At 41.4% G+C, this 17,938-nt stretch overlaps 1 protein-coding gene across 1 annotated transcript; it reads left to right on the plus strand.

Moving 5' to 3' along the window:
• The first annotated feature begins 2,856 nt into the window (after nucleotides 1-2,856).
• AQP11 (aquaporin 11) lies at nucleotides 2,857-16,139 on the plus strand. Its single transcript, XM_027899418.1, is given in 5 exon segments — nucleotides 2,857-3,124; nucleotides 3,226-3,870; nucleotides 9,054-9,170; nucleotides 15,245-15,270; nucleotides 15,272-16,139. Coding segments are annotated over 4 exon segments (849 nt in total). The 5' UTR covers nucleotides 2,857-3,124; nucleotides 3,226-3,275; the 3' UTR covers nucleotides 15,383-16,139.
• The last annotated feature ends 1,799 nt before the right edge of the window (nucleotides 16,140-17,938 follow it).

Consider the following 17,938-nt stretch of genomic DNA (forward strand, 5'->3'; position numbering starts at 1 on the left):
GACTTCCAAATATTCTTCTATCCTCAAACTTCTTAGGCCCAGCTGTCTCAATTGTCCTTCTGGAAATGAGGAAGATCTTGTCACATTACTCCCTCCTAGAGAACAATTCCGTGTTTTTCAACTTTGATCTTTATGGCAGGCTGACCTTCAACTTAAAGTAAGGGTTTGCTTTTGTTGCTTGGAAGCAATATATCTGTGTATTGCCTCCTTACAAGAAATGCACTGTATTGATTGATACACGGACCTTGACTGGGCAAAAGTCATTCCTGTGAGGACTGATAAGCTGTCATTGATGCCACCTTGTGGCAAAACTACTGGATACTGGAATTCTGGAAAAATAGTCAGCATTTGCCCCTCCTTGCAGGTGCCCCTGCGATTCAGTTTTAGAGTTCATAAAATCAGGGTTTGGGCACTCCTGAAAACACATCACCAGTCAGTGACTAAGAGGATGAAAAGCAGGAAAAGAATACCAGAAAACACATTTATTTTATTAGAGTGAAAACTAAGCTGGTACATTCAGGGACACATGGCACAATCATTCACGTGCTCAGAGCCTGGGCACTTATTTCTCTCTCCCCACAAGAAAAACTTTCTGGAGAGAGGTACAACCTGTTCCAAACGCTGCAAAATAGCACTGCAGGGAGAGACTGAAGGAAAACTTGGCCCCAGCCTAATGGGACAGGAAGCATTTCCCAATTACCTCATACTGGACTCACTCTTCTCAGTCACCAGGCTCAAAGAATTATCTTCTAGGAGGCTATACCTATTTTTCCAGGACTGTCCCGAGGCCATTTGGGACCTGCTATGAAAGCCAGCGTTAGCACATGCTGCAGGATGAGGGCGATGCCTATTTTTAGCATCACTTCCACTGGAGAAGCCCAAGAATCACCACCTGCCTCTTCTGGGCTTTTCTGCCTTCTCCCAGCAAGCGAGTGGGAAGAAGAGACTGAAGCAACCTGTACACCTGCTTTTTGCACTGCCAGATTCCCAAGAACACAGGAAAGAAACCCCTCATGTTGCAAAATGTGGAAAACATAAATATTTTCTTGAGAAAGGGTGTTCTTTGATGTCTGATCTTTGTATACTTTTAAGCCTAATCAACAATGAGGGAGATTTAATGCATGAAACAGAGCAACTAACGAGCAAGCTCTAAGTGATGTCCAGGTGTTGGAAAGACAAATTACTTGTGGGTAGAATTACCTTGTTAAGGGTTTAGGGCTCCACATATTTCAGTGACCTCAGACCTAGGGGGAGGTTAACAAAGCTTGGGGAGAAGGATGTACCACTGATAGTGGACACAAAGAACACAGAATTTACAGGCCACAAGGACATTTGGCAGAACTCCCAAGATAAAGAAGAAACTAATAAAGACAACTCAGCAATTGTGCTGAATCAGCTCCGACAGAGTAAAAAGTAATTCCTGCAGAGGAAGATCATGATTACCAACTCACGGGGCATCAACCCAAGAAACCAATTGACACAAGAGAAAGACTAAGCATGAGGACTAATTAGCATGAGATGTGAGAGAATCATTAACCAATAGAAGCTAGGCTACTAATTAATAAGAGAACTATGTAACCTGTAGCCAATGAACAAGTCTTAGGAGTGGCTGAAGAAGCTGGAGGTGTTTAGCCTGGAGAAAAGGAGGCTTGGGGGGGGGGGGGATGATGACGACTTATCGCTCCCTACAACTACCTGAAAGAGGTTGTAGCTAGGTGGGGGTTGGTCTCTTCTCCCAGATAACAAGTGACAGGACAAAAGGATATAGTCTTAAGCTGTGCCAGGGGAGGTTTAGGTGGGGCATTAGGATCACAGAATCAGCTAGGTTTGAAAACACCTCTGAGGTCATCAAGTTCAACCTATGACCTAACACCACCTTGTCAACTCAGTGCCACATTTCTTAAACACCTCTGGGGACAGTGACTCTACCACTTCCCTGGGCAGCCCAATTGGGCAGTTCCAATGCCCAGTCCCTTTCTGTGAAGAACTTCTTCCTAATGTCCCACCTAAACCTCCCTTGGCACAGCTTAAGACTGTGTCCTCTCGTCCTACTGCTGGTTGCCTGGGACAGGAGACCGATACCACCCGGCTACATCCTCCTTTCAGGTAGTTGTAGAGAGTGATGAGGTCTCCCCTGAGCCTCCTCTTCTCCAGGCTAAACAGCACCAGCTCCCTCAGCCTCTCCTCATAGGACTTGTGCTCGAGTCCCTTCACCAGCCTTGTTGCTAATGACCCTGAAAAGGTAATTAGACATTGGAACAGGTTGCCCAGGGAGGTGGTGGAGTCACCGTCGCCGGAGGTGTTTAAGGAAAGACTGGACGTGGCACTCACTCGGTGTCATGGTCTAGTTCACATGGTGGTGTTTGGTCACAGGTCGGACCCGATGATCTCAGAGGTATTTTCTAACTTAATCGATTCAGTGGTTCTGTAACGCCTCCGTTTGCTAAAACGTATAAAAACTAAAAATAAAAGTTTTGATAGCTGGCGTGCTTGTTTGTGGAACACCACCGAGCACCCGGGCTTGCGCAACTCTGAAATAATCAATGTGTCTCTCTCTAGAGCGTGTAATTATTGGCTCGCCGCGCAGCTTGTCGCGGGGTAAGGTTGTTTTTTTTTTTTTGCGGGCAGCCCGGGCTGGGGCCCGCAGCGCCGCCGGTGACACCTCGTGTTTCCCACCCGCGGCGCTGCCCCTCACGCCGCCCTCCCCTCAGCGCTCCTGCCCCACGCCCGCCCGCCCGCATGCGCGGTGCTGCCGCAGCGCCCGCCGGAGGGGGCGGCGCGCCCGGAGCCCGCGGCCGGCGCGGAGCTGGGGCTCGGTCGGCGCTGGGGCTGGATCGGCGCTCGCAGCCGCCGGAGGCACCGCAGCGCAGAGCCCGCCGCCGGAGTGCCTCGCCTCCCGTCCCCCCCGCGGGCGGCAGCGGCGGCCCGCCCTCCCCAGCGGCAGGCTGAAGGCGAGAGGGGTGCTCCGTCCGTCCCGCGGCGGGGGGCTGAGGGGAGGCTGAGCCCCCTCCCCGCCCCGCGCTCTTACACCCCAGGGACAGACCTTTCTTCTCCTAACCCCTGCCCTGGCAGGAAGCGGGATCCCCGTGCCCTCACCCCTGCCCTTTGCTCCGCCAAGCCGAGGGTGAGTCAGGCGCCTCGCAGGTGGGGACAGAAGCTGGCTCCTGCCTCGGAGGGCAAGGGTGGGCATTTTCCCTCCCTCTCCTGCTTGCTTTCTCCCCGCAGGTGGTGGGGCTGGACCTTCTGCGAGCCCTTGGGCCTGTGAAGCTCCGGGCATGGCTGTCGGTGGGCTCGGGAGCTCCCTGCTGCTGATGTCCGGCGTGGTGGTGGCCGTGGGGCTGTGCAGGAGGCTGACTCGCCGCCGGCTGCGCTCCCACCCGCGCCTCTTCGCTTTCCTCGTGGAGATGTTGAGCACCTTCCAGATCTGCGCCTGCACGAACGAGCTCAGCCTGCTCGGCAATGTGGAGCCGAAGCCGCACACCGCCCTCACCCTCACCTACGGCTTCACCGTCCTGCACGGCCTGACCCTGGCCGGCAGCACCTGCAATCCCTGCGGGACCGTGCAGCCCATGTGGGGCGGCGGGACATCCCTCAGGATGGGGGGACTCAAGATCGCCGCTCAGTTCGTGGCTGCAGTGATTGCTAGGGTGTTCATGCACTTTATCTGGAGTCTGGAGATGGCAGAGCCACATTTTGGAGCGCTCTCCCAAGGCTGCAGCAGCCCCATGCAGACTACAGAGATGCAGGCGTTCTGCATAGAACTGCTCTTTTCTGTCGTTTTCCAGCTGGCAGTCCTGCGAGCGGAAAGTGTTAATCCCAAGTACAGAGTCCATTTGATTGCTCTTCTCATCACCATGCTCGTGTATGCAGGTTAGTATTTTCTTTTTTTTTTTTTTTTTCCCCTCTCCTCTCTTCCTTTAATCAAGTTGTAAGGGAAGGGGTTTTTATTATTTTCTTAGTAGTTAAGATGCAAAATTCTTTCTCGTACTGATGCCTCAGAGCTTTTTGATTTTTAAAAGCTTTACAAAGATTACAAAAAAAAAATATGATCCAGGAAAGTTTATTGTCCTGCGTATGCAGAGTTCATTTAAAGTTTATATAAAGTTTACCTGGTTGCATTCCAGACAGGTGTGGGGTTAAGAATGAAATGAGTTATGAATTTAAAAACGTGTCAAATACACAAGTAAATATGGTTAAATATTAAGATATCTCACTGAAGGACTGTTTCATAATCCGACTATTTATACAGCGTGAGAGATCTCATACTATGTGCTCTGATTTCTAAGTGGCATTGCGAGAGAGCACCGCTGTTTGCATCAGGAAAAAGTGCTGATGGTGCAACAGCAGGGTACAAACCGGCAATAGGGAAGCTCTGTATTTAAATAATGCATAATTCATATCAGTGCAGTTTATTTAACTACTTCCTTAAATCAGAAATGGAACTGGTTATTTGTAGACTGCATACAGAAATGATAAAGTAATACCTCCTGAAACCAAATGTAAAGAAAGGAAAAAAGCAGGTGTTGTATTAGAGCCTCCTGTGTCTGTAATGCCCTGTGTGTCCATATCCTTGCCTCTGCCGGATTGTCACCTCATGCCTCCCAGAGCTGGGACACACTCACCTGCGCATCCTCTCCGGAGCAGTGGGAGGGAAGAAGTGAGGGGAAGCAGTCTGAACTTCTGACTGTTGATGCTCCCTTTTGTCCCTAGTGAAGTGCCGGGAGTTGTTAGGTCACTTGAGTCCTTCTACTGGCAAGGAGATCCCATAGTTTGGAGAGGTGACAGAGAGAGGGTTACGGAACTCCTAGATTGTGCTACTGCCCCCACCACACAAGAAGTTATCTAGGGAATTATCAAATCCTTTTTTGAGAGAGGGAGATCTCTTATCTGCAAACATCCGTGGTGACACTGACATCGTGTCCAAAAGGTTTACCTGTATTATGTTATTTAACATAATAGCATCTGGAACAACATACAGTCAAATTTTCAGATGTAGTAATGAAAAAACCTTTAATCATTACTTTTAGCTGAAATTAGCTAATGCGTAAAAGGTAAAAGAAGTCCATGGGGATTTTGAGAACTAAGTTAACAATTTGAACTACTTTCCCAAATTAACTTTTGAAGACAGAAACAAGGTGTCAGTGCATTTGAGGACATTAAATGTATTTCTGAATTGCTCAGTGAAAGTGTAGCCAAATATTATTCTCTCTCTTCTACAAGCACAAAAATCTGGATTCCTGATTCTTAACATTCTTTTCCTGCTTAGAAAATACTCATATAAAATAATACGTGTCCCATTGCCTTTCTCTTCCCTAGTTCAAACATAGAATTCGTTCCCAGTGTTGTTGGCCAGGCTTTTCTCTTTTTCCAGCAGGAGAAGGCTGTGTACCACGTCCCCTTCCATGTCATAAAGTTGGACTTGTTAAACTATCCAGTGCAATTGATCTGCATGTTCTTCTAGGAAGACCTGCTGCACCCAGGCCTCTTTCACTTGCACCTTCTTTCTGTACCCTGTGCTACCTGGACATTTTTCTTTGCATTTCTTTTAATCTGGAATCCAGTCTACTATAAAAATACAGAGAATAGATCCTGAACCTAGTTTTATGCCATATGTAGTGGAAAAACTAATTCTTTCTTGTTTGCTCTGCTCCAAGCTTCCTAAGGTTTGCACTATTTGCTGTACGCTCAGCTTCAAAAGGAAAGGTGGGAAGTGTTATCCTCCTCCTGCAGCAGGCGTAAGCCTGGTGTTTACTATCCACTCCTAAGACGTGGATTGGAGCTTTTTGAAGCAGAGGAAGGCATAAACCCCGATTCCTATCACCGAGCTATTACACAACAAGTGTGGGTGCAGGCTGCTGCTATTAATTTCTTACTGTGATGAAGTCAGTCTTGCACTGTAACAGATTTATTTTTCCAGTGGAAGGTTAACTCCTCCATTTTGAGGGCTGCTGATTGGAACCCCTTTCTCAGAGCATCCTGACAGCATGGCAAGTAACTGAGGCAATGGCAAACAGCCTAGTAGGCAGCCATGGACAATGTCTGGGGCATAAATCCTTTAAATCCTCTGGTTCTCGTGGCGTAGAGGTCTGTTCCACCTCAGTGTTTCTTACATGCAGTAAGAAACTGCAGTAAGTCACATGCAGTGACTTACAAATCAGGTGTCACAGATAGAGGCCTCCAGCAGGCCAAGTTCTCATTTACAGCCTGTGAAGGCAGACAGATGCATAACTTAGTTGGGCTGGATAATTCTCATAAGTCTCAGGAAATCTTCTACACCTCTTTGTTTACTGCTTATATATTTATATATATTTATATTTATATATATATTTAAGGACTTTGAGTGCCTCTTTAAGAGGAATGTATCTTTCTTGCACATCCAGCACAGAAAGGGCCAGGCAAGCAGCACAAATTTAGGCAAAGCAATGCTAATTTAGGCAAACTGGTAACGCTCTTCCTTTTTTCTACAAAACTATCAAATAGAATATTGAATGAATAATGATTTTTTTAAACTTTAATTTGGCAGATACAGGGTTCTAGCTAGGAACACTCATGCATTAATTTATAAAATAAAATTCATGATAATGATTTCTTTTTATACTGTGATTGTAAAAACAAAGTCCTTTGTGCCTTCAAGACCTCTGTCTGTTACAGTTATGAATGAGCCAGAAACATTAGGAAAAAACATCTTATACATAGTATAGTGTATTTCAATCCATGAATTATGCCCCATCCTGTAAGGGGAACAATTGCTGTAAGGGACTATAAAAAGGAATAGCTCTTATTCCAATGTGGTTTGGGTAAAATTTTGGAGGATAGCCACATCCCTGTGGCTTACACCCTTCTAAATGTATTCATGCAGAGACAAGGCTCAAAAACATTAAATTGTATTTTTATGGTTGAATAAATGGAGCTATTGGAAAAAAAAAACAATTTCGGTAGGTCAGTGTTGTGTGTACCGATACAAGGTACTTAGGTATGCCATGCAGCTCGCTCCAACAAATATCAAGTTATTTAGTATTATCAAATGCTGTTTCTTTAGTTTTTCTTATACTTTTTCACAGTTAAGAATATTTGGATTTTTTTTTAATTTTTACATTTAGTCAACAGAGCAAATTTTTGTTGTAGTACATACTGTACACAAAAGCTCCAATACTTCTTATTCTCTTTCTTCTACTAAACAGATGAAAAAAAAAGAGTATTACGTCTACATATAAAGGGAATTCAGTAGCTAAGGAAGCAGACCCTATACGAGATGGTAAAGAATATTTTTTGATATTTCCTTTGGGAAAGTATTTAATTAGGGGAAGAAAAAGAACAATCCACCTTTTGAGGGATTCTTCATTTGCAGGCATTATTACAGTTAAGTCGAAATTATATGAAATTGGTTAGATTTTTCTGAGCCTAAAATATCAAGGTAAAAATTACATACTTATTTTTAATTCAGAGTTTCTTTCTGACTTTGGTTTTGCCTTTAGTAAAGGCAAAAAGGTAACATTACTTTCTCACACATTGTGCGGAGCACACGCTACTTCCCCTCTAAAGTTTTTATATGTACCACATCAAAAGGTGCTTAATAAATAATTTTAAATAAGATTAGAATAATGCCCCTGGTCTATGGTTGATATTCCAATAGTTCTTAGTAATGCATATTGAAGAAATACAGCAGTTAAAACTCTTTAGATAATGTTCAGTGTTCAGCAACCACATCCTGAGAGTGAAATTCTACTTTCAACTGTGTGTTTGTTGATATAAAAGCAGAAGCAGTTAATTCCTAAATAGATTAAAGCAAAGTAAATGATTGTAGCTGCGCTTCCTGGCAGCCGCGGACGTTGCTAATGTGTCACTGTGCAGAGTAACAGACCGCACAGTAAACCTGAGTTGCTCTTGAGAACAAGTGCAAACCCACAGTCAGCTGAGTAGGTAAAAGAACTTTCCTGAACTGTAATGACAGTAAAAGAAATAATAAAGAGAATATAGAAAGAGAAAACAGAAGAAGACAATGACAAAGACTGTACTAAAATTTTGGGTAAATGATTGCATGCTCATGGCAAACAAGGACTTTATCGGCATGGTATTTGTACAAAGGGTAAGTTCAAAGCTCACACTAGCTTATTTGGGGAAAAATCAAGAATAACCTTTAAGGAAATAAACAGACACAATTATATTTTACGTGAATAGATTGATAGATAAAAGAGATATGGGGTGGTTAGTAACTAATAGTGCAGAAATACAGATAATTTTGCTGTGAGTAATGCTATTTCTGCAGGATTGGAATGAGAAGAACAACATACATCAGAATTAAACACATTTAGCTCCAGGTTCTTCTGCAGTGTAATTATAGTTTAGTCCCCACAGTGTAATGTGTTTGGATCTAGTTATTTAGAATATGTTTAGACAAATTCATTTACATCTGGAATCAGAGGCAAGGAAAGATGCTTGGCTTCATTTTGCAAGACATGGGGTGGCATTTGCTTTTATTTTCTTCAGACAGCATAGAGAATGATTGTGAAGGCTTTTCCCACAGTTATTATACCATATGGTAATGTTCTATACATTGGTGATATTAGTGTTCTTATAATAAAGTGTAGAGGTCACCTTACCAAAAGCAGTCTTGACAAATTTTTTTTTTCTAATATCTTGCATGTGTTTCATGTGACATGGAGATGCAGTGAAGGCTCAGTACTTCTTTACTAATATTTGTGTGATTTCTGCCTCTTCTAAAAGATCGCTAGTAACACAGCTTTTAGTTTTATCAGTAGAAACATTCAGTATTAGCCAAGCCTATCTCTTTAAAGCATATTTGCTAGAAAGAGATAAAGGAAGTTACAGCCTGCCCTTCAGATGTTTTAGAGCCTATTAAGAAACGGTTAAACTGTTAACCATGTCATCAGGCAAATAAACTCTTCTGAAGTTATCTGTTCAAATGGTTTCTGCTAATTAATTTTATTGCTGGGTGCACATTTCTTGTAATATCGTATGTGCATTTCAATATTAATTTAGTAAGAAAGATGGTCTGATTTCATGTTATTTACATTACTTACATCTTATTGCAGGTGGAAATCTCACAGGAGCAATATTTAACCCAGCATTGGCGTTTTCATTACATGCAGATTGTTTCTATGACAAATTTTTGAGTTACTCACTAGTATACTGGATAGCACCAGCCTTAGGTAAGTGCTTAATACTTGATGTGTTTGAGAAAATGTTATTTAGTACATGGTTCAAAAATCAGGAAATAGGTATTCTTTATTTGATAGTGTGCTCGTTTTCTGCTTTAAATAAAATCCAGAAAGTAGTAAATCGTAATGTCTGTGTAAAAGTCATTCAGAATCATGGTTTCATTTTGCAAATGCAGGCTGTGTATTTTTACTCTTGTTCAGTGTTCCACGTAGAGTGCCTGTGACTGTTCCGTGAATCACAGAATGGCTTGGGCTGAGAGGGATCTTCAAAGAGCATCTAGTCTGACCCCACTGCAATGGGCAGGGGCATCTTCAATTAGAGCAGGTTGCTCAGAGCCCCATCTGACCTGGCCTTGAATGTTTCCAGGCATGGGGCATCTACCACCTCTTTGGGCAACCTGTGCCAGTGTTTCACCCCCTCGTTGTTAAAAACTACTTCCTTAAATCTAGTCTAAATCTGCCCAGTTTTACTTTAAACTGTTACCCCTTGTCCCATCAGTCAAGTATCTAATACTGAGTTTTAAACACCGGTTTTGTTCACAAAGTAATATCTACTGTTTTAATCAATTTATTTTAAGAAACAGCCATATTATGCTGTACAATTATTTAGTCCAGATGTCATGTTCAAAATCTAATTACTTTGGGATACTTTGAGCAAGAAAACGTACCTACCAAAGAACCACAACAGCACAATTCCAGATGGAAGAAGTTTGGTGTTTAGGTTAGACTTAACTAGTTAGGTATAAAACAGCAGCTGTTTACTCTGGAGCTACATACATTTGAAACTGCCTATTGATTGGAACTTTATGCCCTGGTATTAAAATCCAGCCTGTCTGAGGTATCACACTGACCAGAGGCCCTCTTGTAGATTCTAGCAGAATACTAAACAGGAGAAGAGGCTTACCTGAAAGTAAATATTAGCCTGATTAGGTTCAAAAAGAGAAACATACTGGTTAGGACATGGTTTCTGTCTTGTTTTGTGACAGTATAAAAGAACATGGGGATGATAAATTAAAAAACACCCACAGATATTAGGACAAGTCTGTAAATATGCTTTCTCAATTACTACTTTTATAATATCAAATCCTTTTTCTCTCCATAGTGTCTAAACTTTGCAGTTCCATTCTGTGTTCCAGTTCCAGTCACTGCTGGAAACAATCTCTTATTAGCTTAAGAATTAGGAATGTTAGCAACTACATTTTTTTCTAAGTTAAATTATGGTTTTAATTTGAAAGCTGTTGATTTTAACTTCTAGTTGTGTGCAGATGAAAATGCTGCATGTGATACTTCATGCTGTTTGTTTACAGTTAGTCCTTACAAATCTTGAGCTTTCTGCTCAGAGGGTATATAAAGAAGCAGTCTGCTAATCCTAAATTCTTTCATGACTGTTAATCCTATTAGAAGGTACAACAGTGATGAAGGCACAACAGGATGTAAAATATACACAGGAAACACAACAAAGGGCTCCCGTTATAACAAAAAAACTTCCTTTTCTTGAGTTCACGTCTGTGCATGTTCTACTTGCCTTGACTCTCAGTCAAAAATGAAGACAGAAGTTTCAGCCTATCTAAGATATAATATTATTTTGTTAAATTAGATCTCCAAACAGGATGACTGAACAGCAGAGGAAGCTTGATAACTGCTCAGTTAGTAGTTAATGAAATGTCTTCGGCAAAGCTGATCAGCGTCACTCAGGTCCTAACAGAACACATAATATTTCTCACCATCCAACTTTAGCTTTCTGTTTTATTAACTGATTTTGATGCGATAACTGTTTATTGAGATTTTATAAGTTTTAAGTACTTGGGATTTAATATTTTGGCAAATGATCTACAGAAATAGGAGGCATTCTGAAACCCCATGTTCTGCTTATTTGCCGTGTCCTGCAGAACAGCTTTGCAGAAAGCCTTCAGATGATTCTGACAGAAAAAAAAAATCAGCTGATACTAACTCAAATGGACCCGTGACTGGAGGAATTTAGAATGTGATTAGGGAGTAATGTTACATTTCTATGAAAATTCATAAACAGGGGTTTGCCTTTAGTTCACATCTAGAAAATACATATGTAGAATATTCATATCTAGAATGTACTGAATTCTGTCTCTTAATTCAAAAAGAAACTCCAGACTGAACGGTTGTAAAGGTGTGGGTACTCGGGGCACATCACTTCTTGTGCTGTGTTGCTACTGTAACCACCATTTACTTACAGATCTCAGGTGGAGGGCGGGGTACTCTACTGGTTGTATAAATACCTCATTACAAAACAAGGATGCTTCACGGATACTTAAGAGACCTTACAAACCAAGAGTTATGAACAACTGTCCTGTCTGAGGTGGAAGGATAGAGGAGATTGCTGCATTTGAAAACTGAATTGGTGAATAGGGGAGTGCAGATCTACAAAGCTAACATGCAGTGATTCTCTGACGCTTTTTGAAAAATAAGAAAAGAATAGGAATAGAGTTTTTTCTTCCACAATTGGACCAAATGATGAGGCATCTGGGAAAATAACCTGTTAAGATGATAAATAAAATTCTTTTGAAAAGAACTTCTAAGCAGAATCATAAAAATAGATGATGAGGGAAGAGATATTTTAAATTTAATTGTAAAAATTACTTTCAGAATCCACATGTCAGCAGAAATACTGTTTCAGGCTTCCTAGAAACTGGCAGAGTTGTAGTGATACGCTAACTTGATGTCTTACTTTACACAGCATCAGCATCTTAGGTGGTTAAATTACTTTGTTCTTCCTTTGGGGAATTCTTTTAGGAGTCTATCAGGTTTTTTTGCGATTTTCTGTAATAACTACGTCATGCAGGACCATGGACTACTATGAAACTTGAAACTGCCAGTGCAAAGTGCAGTATGTTGTCATTTATGGCCATAGCAAAAACCCACAAGGCCAAGGAGATTGGAGAGCGTTCAGTATGTAACTGATACCCTGATCTAGCTGTAAGCAAGTTCTTAACCATCAGCTTCAAAACAATTTTCTTAGAAAGGACACTTGGAACAAGAGGAAGACTGATTGTCACCTTCACAAGAGGAAGATGAAATGGAATTTCGTTTTAGGATAAACAAACCAACCAACTGGTAGTTTATGTTCTTTCAGGAATATAATCTTGGAACTCTAGTTAATTACTTATTTTTCAAAATGGCTTCACCTCACTTTGGTGAGGTGATTCTCCTGCAGCTTTAAGCAGCTAATTCCTGTAATAAGTATGAATGTCAGCAAGTGTTTACGACTTAGCACAGGCAGGCCCTAAGTTCTGCACTGTGAACACAGACACAATAAGTACCAGTGGAACAAAGATAGTTTCTGTTTTACTGCCAAAGGAATTCGCATTAGTTGTCCAGGCATTATTAGTGATGATGGGGACTGAGCTAATGCTGCTCTTTCAGTACCGGGGAAATGGAAGCTATGAAGGGAAGAAGTGGTAACCTAGTCATGAAGTCAGTAAAATGAGATGCTCATTCCTGGACAGCTTAGGTGCTAGCTTAGCATATCACAGAATTGTATTGTAGAATGGTTTGGGTTGAAAGGGACCTTAAAGACCATCTGGTTCCACACCCCCCCTTCCCACCATGGGCACGGACACCTCAAAGCCCCATCCAACCTGGTCTAGCATTCTGCTAGTTTTCTAGCACTATAAAACCAGAATCAAGACCCGCTTCTTTAGATCAGTTTTACTAGAAAGACTATTCCTTAGTTGAGAAAGTTTTTTCCTGACCAGGAGGAAAAAATAAGTGCCGCAAAAAGTACTTAGCAGTAGAGGTAAATGGAGGAGGTAAGCAAGGGGGAAGGCAACAGGTTAGACTTTCACCTTTCTGCTCAGAGGACAGGATATTCAGAGGCCTCCAGCACGTTCAGAACACTGAAGCGTGGAACTTAGCAGAGAAACAAGAATTCCAAGTCTGTGTGCCATAGTAAAGGAGAGTTTCAACAACTAGAATTCTCCTACTACCACACCCTGGTCCTCTTAGGGGGTTTTCAGCTCTGCAGAAATCATCTGACAGAGCAAAACACGTATGCAGTGAGTGAATGCAATCCATGAAGTTCCTAGAAAACTGTCAGTAATTAAATCTAATTCAAACACTAAAGGGCTGGTCAGTGGTAATCCTGTACTTGGCCTGCTTACAAAGGATGGGTGGTGAGTTGAGCCAGTTGGTTTCTTTTAGTCCTTACAAGACCTCAGGGTCCAGGACACTGGGAAGGTAAATAGCAGAGTTGTTCAGACTTCGGACTTCAAACCAAATTCTGCTTGTGTAGGGAACTGCTAAGTCAGTAGGAATTGCCTTGGAAGCTGCCATAAATGACAGAAGTATGCCATGGAAAGGTGATTTTTCAAAAAAGTTCACTGAGAGCTCAGTAATAGATTTAGATTTGCAGGAGAATCTGTCACATAGACTAGGAATTTTGACAGAAAGCCTTTCCCTGCTTGCCAGAGAAAGAGCTTCCCTATGAACGAAGGACAGCACGTAAGGAGTTGAAACAGGGACAGAGAGCAAAGGAGGAGTTTAAGAGCTTTCCACTTAAAATCAGGAAGGTAAGAGCTCAGCTGGAACTGAGACTAGGGACGTGCAAAGTTACAAATATATTAATGAGAAAAAAATTCCAGAGAAAATTCAGGTCCATTGGCAGATGGGGGAGACAACTTAGTGAGGGATGGCATGGAAAAAGCTGAGGTACTGTATGTCTTTTTTTAACCATTGAGTCTTCCCACGAAAAGTTTGCTTCCAAACCTTTGTGTAAATCGGTAAGGTTTTGGAAAGAAGGCAATAAATAGTGAGGGAGTAACAGGGTGGGAACAACATGGATATAAGCTCAGTGATTGTGAATCCATTTACTCTATTGGGATTCACCTAGAAATGCAGGTAGAGTTGGCCAATGTTAGGATTGTTCTTCATTTATGAAACGTTACAACAATTGGACCCATTTAGGCTGCAAAAACAAGATGAAAGCATGTTTTAAGAACAGTCAACTATTATGTCATGAGTAGTTTCAAGGATGCCAGAGATTAACTGTTCTTGTTGGCAACAAGTAACAGCAACGCCCCAAATTGTGGCATGGGAAGTTCAGCCAATATCCAAGGAAACCTTCAGAAGCAACACTGAATATAGTTATCTGGAAAAGTGCTACAGTGCGTGGAGGTTTTAGGGACTCAGCTAGGGAAAGCCTCACTGACCCATCTAGCATAGGCAAAGTCCTGCACCAAGTGGGAGACAGGACTAGAGAATCCCTTCCAATGAGCTTTTTCTGGGGGGGATCTAAGAAGCTTTATAAAATACAAGCTGCACTCTATGAGCAACACTGTCAACCAGGATCCTCTTTGTTTCTGAAAGAGAATATGCTGATTTTTGTCTTTTCCCAGGAGAAAAAAAGTGGTCATACTAAACTGTATTTGGATGATCTTTGGACTCAAGGGCCCTTATGGGCCCCTTCCAACTTGAGACAGTGTACGATTCTCATGAAGAAACTACGGTCTCTAACTTCGCCTTTTTTTCTGCTTCAGAATAAACCCTAAATCAGAATGATCTTCAAAAAAACACCCATTATCCTATAGCCACTTGGCAGCACTTTAAAAAGATCAGCAGCGTGATTTGGCAGCACCAAACCAGACACTGCTAACAAACTCAGCTGAGAAATGGAGGTTAAGCTGCTCGTTCAGTCATTTACACATCCAGTGACAAAGAAAGGAGCCCAGATACAGCACGAGGAAGGTGCATGTGTTGGATTCACCTAGTCAAACTGCTCTGACTTCAGCTCGGCTTATACAGACCGGAGTTAAAACATTAAATATACTAAGAAAAACAGGATTATTAACTCATAAGGACCACTTGGCATGGTTGGTTGAAGCTTTCTTTGTGAGAAAACAAAACAAAAAAGTGTTTGGAGAAAGTGCTGACTGCTTCTAACCCTTTTGACAGAAAATTCAATTTTTCTGTAATCTGTGCTGTATTGTATGTTTGACACTGAAATACTTGAACATAATGTTTATTTTCAATTACCAGTACTCTGTCCTGCTCGAGTACATTTAAATAGAGGTCCTTTCTGTAATTTTTCATTTCAGGTACAATACTTGTGGCTTTTATATGGGATGAAATCTTTCCTCGGATATCCTGAGACATCAAATCCTGAAATCTGGCAGTCCTACATTAAAAAAGTATTTTCAACATCTGCAGACATGAAGCTTTCAAAGAACTGTTGACACAGACTTCCACATCACCTTTCAGTTGCATTTTCAGATTTCATGTTTGAAATATTAATTTATCACTTTGTATTCAAATACTAATTTTGTAAGTGCGTGTTGGGATTCTGGGAATATCCGCCACCATTTTCATAATTTAAGCCATATGAATGTGAAGGACTGTTAAAATACTGCAACTGTGTCACTTTAGCCATAAGTGCCATTTGCTGACCTTTATTACAACAGCATGCAAAACTAATTTTAGAGAAATACCCAGTCCTTTCAAGGTTTGAATTTACTGGATTTCTTCCCAAAAAAAGGCACCTGCAAAAAAGGAGCTGAAGATCTCTTACACTGACATCACCATATTCCTACTTGCCATATATATACCTCTGAGAGGAAGAAAGGCTACACTACTCCCTAGAAGAGTCTCCACAGCTCTATTCTAGAGGCACCCTACACCAAAACTGAAAGTCTGTAGGACCAGCATTGTTTTAGTAAATACCTGAGTGCAGGTAAGTAACCTCTCACTTCCCATTGGGAAGGCTCTGCCGCATCCTGGCTCACTGTAGATTGTTGAATGTTTACCTTGGCTGGAAAAAGCAGTAGTAAAGTACCATAAAATTCTGTAGGGACACAAAATAAAAGGGCATTTTAGGCACCCCCCCCTACTTTGTATCAGAGATTACTGCTGCCTCTTCACATAGACACAGTATATAGGGATGAGTCATGGGGTATTCGATTTGTCCTTGACTTTATGCAGCTCTTACCGATCTTTTTTTTTTAAAAACAAATGAATCTGCAATATAGGAGAATAAATAACAGAGCTAAAAACCACAGGAAAGCTACAGACACAAACTGGCACAAACATGCCCTTTACAGCCTCAGCTGAGGCAAACACCACTGACAGGTACCACCCTTGGAAGCTCTGTTTCTAGCATGAGGTTTCATCATCCAGATGATCCAGAGGCTGCATCATCTGGATGCAGCTTAATTTTTAAATATGCCAAAATCAGTTTTTCACTTTATAGTTACTAGGTTTAAAAGGAGAGATGGTTAACAAGTTCTACAAAGATCTCAGTAGCGTGCCCCCCAACTCAGCATCCAAGTCACCTTACAAACCATGTTCTAAGAGAAAGGGAATCAGGTGGGGTTTTTTTTCACAGTAAAATTATGAACCAAGTATTTAACAGCTACTATTGCCAGCTATCTTTTTTTGCAAGAGTTCGGGAAGTAAATATTTTCATGTAATTTCCAACTTGTTGCAATAAAATCTTTTCTCACTTATATTTTTCAAGGTAGCTTTAAGATTATATTGCAAAATTAAATCAATGGTTTGAATGTGCTTTACATACAAGAGTTCCTAACCATGACCCTGTATTCAGCCATTAAAATAATAATAAAAATAAATTATCCTGCTAATACACTGAAGAGAACTAGACCTAGAGAACTGGGTTATCATTCAGCAGCTCATGGACACTAGTGTGTTGGCCTGCTAAAGGAAATTGTCTCTGGTAAAACTCTTCATGGCAAGGACCACACACAGGCACACTGAGCCTGGTAAGAGGTGACCCTCAGAAAAAATACATACTTTTATACCATGTTCTGCTTCTAAAACAGATACTTTTGGGGGGTTCTAACTTTCCTTTCTTGCTTTACTGCTTTTTATACCTTTTCCCTATTTTTAAAGTGTTCCGTGCCTTACAGATTTTTTCCCCCCTTTTCAGCCTCATTTCTTATGGAAACAAACCTTTCATAATTTACACAATTTGATGTTTCCTCTGAGCCCAAGAAGCCCAAGGGTAAAGGTCTCAAAAATAAACCTCAAAGAGCATAAGAACAGACAGGGAAAAGAGAAAGCAGGGACAAACCTAAAATGGGCAGCCAAAATTTGTTAGATTAGAGGCCCTACTTCCATGTCATTTTAGAAGGCCTGCAAAAGCAAAATCCCTAAGTGAAGAGGTCATAACAGATATGACTTCCCGACATCTGTATTGTTTATTTTGGCATAACATATAGTTTAAAAGAAGTTGGTACAAATCTGGGTGATTAACAAGTAGCTGCTCTATTTATAGCCACTAGAAGTACAATATAAAATTAAAAAACGCTAAGAAATAGACAAGCCTTAAATTGACAAAATCAACACAAAACAAACAAACAAAACCAACAAAACAAAAAGCAGCAGAAACAATGAAAAATAAACCCAAGTTAGGAAGTGAAGAATTTAACTATTTTTGGTAGGACAAACAAAAATGAGTATTTTACATTCAAAGCAATGAATGCTTATGAAGTCCAGGTCACTTACATAGCCTAAGTGCAAAGAAGTTTTATTGAAAATAAAACTCGTCAATTCACGCAGGACATTTCTCAGTGCTACCCTTCAGGGCTCATCCAGGTTTGTTCCCACCTCACCAAAATTATTTTTGCTCCATTGATTGGACTGGAAGACAAGAAGTCTGTTCCTGGAGCTCCGTATTAGTAACAACACAAATTCTCCCTTTGGAGCTTCCTAGTGCTCGGTTGCAGTGAGAGTGCTGAGAGGAGCTGTGTACTGTCCACCTGCCCTGTGGTTAACTG

The sequence above is a fragment of the Empidonax traillii genome, unplaced genomic scaffold (assembly GCF_003031625.1).
Source record: "Empidonax traillii isolate 1590-97213 ecotype Southwest subspecies unplaced genomic scaffold, ASM303162v1 scaffold665:size397641, whole genome shotgun sequence".
Taxonomy (NCBI): domain Eukaryota; kingdom Metazoa; phylum Chordata; class Aves; order Passeriformes; family Tyrannidae; genus Empidonax; species Empidonax traillii.